Consider the following 6,378-nt stretch of genomic DNA (forward strand, 5'->3'; position numbering starts at 1 on the left):
CTTGAATTCGGGTGCCTGTCTGTAACAATCTCCGAGTCACCGCTTGAGCTCTATTGAGCTTAGCGTGAAGCACTGAGAATTTTCTTCTGTTCATATAGTAATGCCTCGTCGCTTCATTATATGTGACTAATCGGTCCCTGTTCTCCTCCTGCATATTATCGGGATCCTAGTCGCGTAGTGCACGGATAGTAAGTTGTTGTAATACATTTATTTACGACCTGTACCGCGTGGTTGATTGCTGAGATCCTGGCAGCACCTATGTCAGCGTGTGTCTGCTACATTAACATCACCAGTTATAACAAACGGTGTCTTGTTTAAATTCCGCAAAGCGTCTTACAAGTTTTCCAGCGTCTATTCTCACAGTTTCTGGGTTGATATAGCGAGTGATAGAGAAGCGAGTTGGGTTAGTTCGTGCGTATTGACTACAGACATAACTAATTAGCGCAAAAAACACCGGACAAGTTAAAAACGTGTCGGGTTTTGCGGCTGCGGTTAGCCCTGAATCCTTGATAGATGAGGCCGAGACACAAAGGGGTACATCTTTACTGCATCGAGCCACGGCCGCAACTGCCCGCTGCCAGCGGTTGCCGCGTGACACGAGCGCACATGCGATCGTTGTTTTCTTCTAGGCGCTCACAGCCGCCGAACGCCCCCATACTGCCCCCTCCCCTCGGAAAAAAGTGAGCGAGAAGTACGCGGGCAACTTCACAAGGGTAGCGCGCGCAAGTGTCCTGTCCTGGCTATCCTTGGCCACGGCGGACTGCACGTGGCACACACGACCACATGCCGGCGCTGTCAGCCCACAACTCCCTGTGGGACCTCATGGGCTGCCGGTCACGAGAACTGCTGACGCGCGCAGCAGAGGCAACTCTGCTGCCGCCCGAAGACGGAGGCGCACCGGACTCGCTCAGGTTGACGACCACGGTCATCAGCATGACCACGGTCGAGAGCAGGACGGAATGCCGATGCTCCTGGTGCAGCACTGGCCCCACCGAGCTAGCGGGCACAGTAGACCTCCTGGCGCTGACGTTGCCTGGTGCCGTTGTCGTAGCCGTTTCGCTGTTTTGCCATTGTAGCCGCCCGGATTATTCGCGTGTGGGTGGCGGCCACTCCTTCACATGGTAGTCGTCGAACACTGGCGGCCTAGGCAGCCGTGGAGGTGCAACGTCCCCATAGAAGACTTCGCTGCGTGCGCCTTCGACGGTCCCTCTTCGGGCCTCGCTGATGTTGGTAGAAGGGCGACTTTGAGACATCTGCACCTTGACATAGTTTCGGTCTGCCTCTTCGTCCTTGTACTTGCCGCTGTTAAACCGCTCAGCGTACACTGGTGTCGGTTCAGCCATGGTCAAAAGCATTGTCTCCGACGGAGACGGTCCATTGTACGGTTCGAGCACTGACGTTGCGAATTCCTCATTCGGCTTTTTGGGTCTCGCCCTGTCACTTTTCTCGGATATCTAAGAGGTCTCGGGATTTCTCGGCCCTGTTGTCCGAAGCTTCTTAAACGGGTTTCTCCTCAACACCTGCGGCATCGTTCACGTAATCGTCGTTGTCTGCGTCGCCGGCGTCCACGCACTTCGTTTTCTCGTCCCACTCGCCATCGCGGACCATGCCCGCCTCGTAATATTCTACTTCCTCCGCATCCTCTTCGACTTCACCATCCGCGCAGCTGGCTGCTGCCTCCCAGCCACCAGTACCGTCGTCACCCCCTGTATTCTCCTCGGCTCTTCCTTCTTCAGCGACGTCGGCTTCACCATGTCGGAACTCCTCGATCTCTTCGTCACCACTTTGCCACTCCCTGACCTCTTTAACGACCTCGGCTACATTCCGTTCGCCACGTCGAGACTTCTTGGCCTCCGCAGAGTCTTTGTGCTTTCGAGTTTCCTCGTCACCATGCGGCAATTCATCTGCGGTTTTGCTCCCGTCCCTGTTTTTGTTTTCCTTCCTTTTCCGCCTCTTCTTCCTCATCTTTTCCCTTTTCTTCACGGCCGCCGCGTTGTCATCCCGGAACTTTCTGACCTGTGCTTCAAGGTCGTCGCAGTCACCGGCCGTGTCCCCAACAAACGCGTCGTCCAACGCCGTATTCGCCTCACCGTTCCTGGACGCTGCACCCTCGCTGGCGGACGATGCGTCGCCACCGCGTCGCTGGTCGTCCCGCGGTGCCGGCCCGCCGCACGAGCCCGCACGAGCTTCGACGCCGACCTCGTCAGCGCACGCATCGACGCCGCCTTCGTCGTCAGCCCCAGGTGTCACCTCGCCCCACGTTGGGTGCCAAATGTCGGGTTTTGCGGATGCGGTTAGCCCTGAACCCTTAAGAGATGAGGCCGAGACACAAGGGGGCACATCTTTACTGCATCGAGCCTCGGCCGCAACTGCCCGCTGCCAGCCGCTGCCGCGTGACACGAGCGCACATGCGATCGTTGTTTTCTTCTACGCGCTCACAGCCACCGAGCGCCCCCATAAACGACAGGACACTATGCCCTGTCGTCTTTACCTTGTCCGTTGTTTCTTCCGCTAATTAGTTATGTCTGCAGTCTACAGACAGTGAATCACCTTTGGCTCATAACCGCATACCAAGGGCCATGGTATGCCAGTGTGTGCCACACGTTACTGGGGAAGAGGATTTCATGACGCAAGTGATAGGCCTGTCACTTTATCCGTGTTTTATACTTGCTTACTCTACCTGCGAATCGCACAGCGATGTTATCCGATGGAAATTTTAGCCTATACCAAGTTAGGAAGACGAACACGTGAGCGCAGTAGATAGATAGATAGATAGATAGATAGATAGATAGATAGATAGATAGATAGATAGATAGATAGATAGATAGATAGATAGATAGATAGATAGATAGATAGATAGATAGATAGATAGATAGATAGATAGATAGATAGATAGGTAGATAGATAGATAGATAGATAGATAGATAGATAGATAGATAGATAGATAGATAGATAGATAGATAGATAGATAGATAGATAGATAGATAGATAGATAGATAGATAGATAGATAGATAGATAGATAGATAGATACGGTAAAATTCTTTCGCACTTAGAGCACAGAGGAACGCCAAGGTTCTGCAATGAAGCTTGCGTACTTCAACGCTTGGGTAGATGCCATATTACGAGTTTTGGCTTTTAACAGCGAAGCTATTCTTAGTTGAGACTTTCATGTCCGGGGGCCGTGGTATAACGCTGATCGTAAACGGGTATGTGCCACAGAAATTGGGCAAATCCCACTACTCACCACTGGTTCACTAAAAATGACGCACAAAAATCGTCATCAAACGGGTATGTGCCACTGTGCGGCCTATCAGAAAAATATCGACATCATAAACGGGTATGTGCCACAGAAATTGGGTAAGTCCCACTACTCACCACTGGTTCTGTAAAAATGGAGAAAGCGAACATAGGAAGGCAGCGAAATCAGTTTTCTTTATTGCAGTATCTTCCAGACAAATCCATTGTTTCTATTGTTGCGGCCTCTTGAAGTGGTACTTGAGCTGGCTAAGTGCTGCTCGCAACACTTTTTTTTGCTTGAAAATGTACTCGTAAAAGTTCTCGCTCTACACACGGAAGTTCAGCCAATGTGTCTAAAGCCCCGCGCAGCCAGCGCTTGCCGCCGCAGCATTGCTTCGTGCGGGCGATTCGTGCGAACTTCGTCTTCCGTATACCGCGACGCGCGTTGTTGGGCGTTGTTGGCGTTGTTGGGGATGGATGGATGGAAGAACTTTATTGTTTGTCCGGCAGATTAACGGCCCGGGCTCAGGTCTCCCATGTCGGGACGTCAAGGCCTTGCCTCTCCGCCGCTTCACGGGCCTGACATAAATATTTCTAACTGGACGGTCCGGAACAAATCCGGAACTGTCGCTACAGGGACGACGCGGGATCGTAGCGCGATTGCCTCGCTAACCGGGAGACCACGGAAGGCAGCGCGTGGGCGCGTTCCACAACCGCCGACGCAAGACGGCGCGCGCTACTATGGCGCCGTGGGTGGCCGCCGCGGAACCTGTCGTTTCGTCACTGTCGTTCCCTCGTCCTCGCACTCTATCACCGTCTTTCATCCTCTGCTGCGCTCCGCGTTCTCTCTCTTTCGTCTTCATTCGCTCTGCCGGTTATGACGGCAGCAATGCCGCTCAAAGCAGGAACGGGTGCCTAAGAGCTGCGCTCTAAAAATGAAGTATAAATGGGGTATGCAAATAGTTATGGCGATAGCAAGATTAGTCGCTTTTCAGTAAGGTACTGTCGACCACAAAAGTTTGCGGACCATACGAGCGCGTGCCAAACTGCCTGTCCGCGCCACCTACCATCGACCGCAGCACGTGGCCGGAAACTGGTCTTCTTTTTATTCACGTGCATATCAATTCTCTACTGACGAGCAGAACACTGCTCGTTTTTTCAACCAAAGCGCTAATTGGTATGAGCGTCACACTTCTACTTTGATAGCGGAATCAAAGTTAACGCGGCGTGCTTCGAACGGTATGCCGTTGGGTAGATATGACTTTAGGAGGATTGCGACTGATAACAGTTATGCTGATAGACTGCTCTCGAGACAGAAGCAACAGAAGCGCGTAACCGCGCCTGCCGAATAGCGCGCAGCGTTAAGAAAATTGCACGATCTCCCACTAAAGGAGACCATGTGGGGATGCGAGGCAGCGCAGGGTGTTCACTTGTGTTTCCATTTGTATGTTTCATACCGCTTATCGGTACACAACATCGATTAAGGGATGAAGCCATCGATTAAGGGATGAATGCGTCTTGGATGAACGCTGTCCGTAAAGTGTACATACCGAATTAAATTTAAAGCCCCTGTTTCACTTGTGTCAGAGGAGCTGTTCGGTGTCGAGGTGTAACCGTCACTACAGTCGAACTCTTCAACCCCTGCACGAAGCGGCTTTGCAGTTGCCGTTATCTCAGTGCTATACATCATACACCTTCCTACAGTGCACACCATCGCACGCAGCGCTTCTTTGAAGAGCAGATTAACCCACACCGCTTCGGCGTAATGTACGGTTCTGCTTACAATGTAAGCACCAGGACGTCTCCGAAACCAACCTGGGAGCCCCTCTGGCACTGGCGGTGATTTAAAGCTCAAATGTCGACTGTGGTTCGTGGAAGAACTCTACAAACGTCAACTAAGAATTTCTCTTCACCGCCTCCCATATCTATTTCCAAGTGTTCAATCTTTTTGGCAATATTACTGGTGAGAGGCAAAGGACTATGATGACGATATGTACTTTCCGTTATCGATAACTTGCGGGCACATCTTGTTTAGAGAAGCAAGTTCGTTGGTGGGCTGGTTGTACGTCACCAACCATTGTTCTGGAAAGTGACAGGCAAGCGAGTTGGGTTAGTTGGTGCGTATTGACTACAAATATAACAAATTAGCGCAAACAACAATGGCACTGTGAAGACAACAAACAGGAAAATGTGTCATGTCTGTTGTCTTTACCTTGTCCGTTGTTTCATTGCGCTAATTAGTTATGTCTGTAGTCTATACACTTCGTTTCAATAAAATTTACGCTTGTGCTGTAACGTGAGTGCCGACGTTACGTCGGACAAGCTACCCTCCAGACGTCAGTGTACTTCATGTGCGTGGTAAGCACACGATACGCACACAACTACTCAATTTACTCAAGGATATCGACCCGCCTCGTCAGACTTGGTTCAAAGCAAAAATATGTGGCATACACAGCTTCGCTGACTGACTCGCATGAAATCAATTCACATGTTGCGTGAGATCTGCCGGAATTTTTCTTCGCGTTGTTTTGTACGCCCGGAGCTTTGCGTCTCGTACAGCTAGGGGCACCCTAACCTAAATTTTTCATGGTGATAAGCAATCATATGGAGACTCCAGGCGTAGGTGCATTTTTGCCGTCACCGTCGCCGTCATGTTCCGCATGAAGTTCAAATCGATGAGAACGCCCCGCACATCGTATGTTCTATGTGCGAGCAAAAGCTTGCGAAAGCTACGGACAGGTGCGACATTCAAGCCGAGATGAAAGGCGCCGGCCGGCTCCGTCGGGCAAAGGAGCATAAAGGGTGGGGTGCCAGGGGGGTAGGGGAGGGCTGCGTCGCTTGGGCGGCCCCTGCGAACTGTGATCAAAATATCGCGGCCGCGCGCCTCATCTCTACGGACATCAGCATACGACTCGTCTACCTTTGTACGGGCTGTGCTCTCACCGCTTACTTAGCGTTCAGGCGACACGCTGCACGAAAACCGCTTCGCTCAATGGAGCCGCCTTATTCCCTTACGCCAGGGTTTTGTAGAGTTGCCCGGAGATCGAATGCTGATGAGTTAGCTGCTAGCCTTACTTCGTACGACATTCCAATTCGTCGCTATAGCACTCATTGATTCGCCCTTCCGGTGAATCTGTGAA

At 51.6% G+C, this 6,378-nt stretch overlaps 1 protein-coding gene across 1 annotated transcript; it reads right to left on the reverse strand.

The window, feature by feature from the left end:
- Positions 1-1,497: 1,497 nt before the first annotated feature.
- LOC119381649 (uncharacterized protein DDB_G0283697-like) lies at positions 1,498-6,325 on the reverse strand. The gene is made up of 2 exons (XM_037649423.1): positions 6,314-6,325; positions 1,498-2,307 (listed from the first exon to the last, which is right to left on the reverse strand). The coding sequence occupies exons 1-2, from the start codon at positions 6,323-6,325 to the stop codon at positions 1,498-1,500; spliced, it is 822 nt and encodes a 273-aa protein (XP_037505351.1).
- Between the last annotated feature and the right edge of the window lie 53 nt (positions 6,326-6,378).

Source organism: Rhipicephalus sanguineus, chromosome 2 (genome assembly GCF_013339695.2).
Source record: "Rhipicephalus sanguineus isolate Rsan-2018 chromosome 2, BIME_Rsan_1.4, whole genome shotgun sequence".
NCBI classification, from domain to species: Eukaryota; Metazoa; Arthropoda; class Arachnida; order Ixodida; family Ixodidae; genus Rhipicephalus; species Rhipicephalus sanguineus.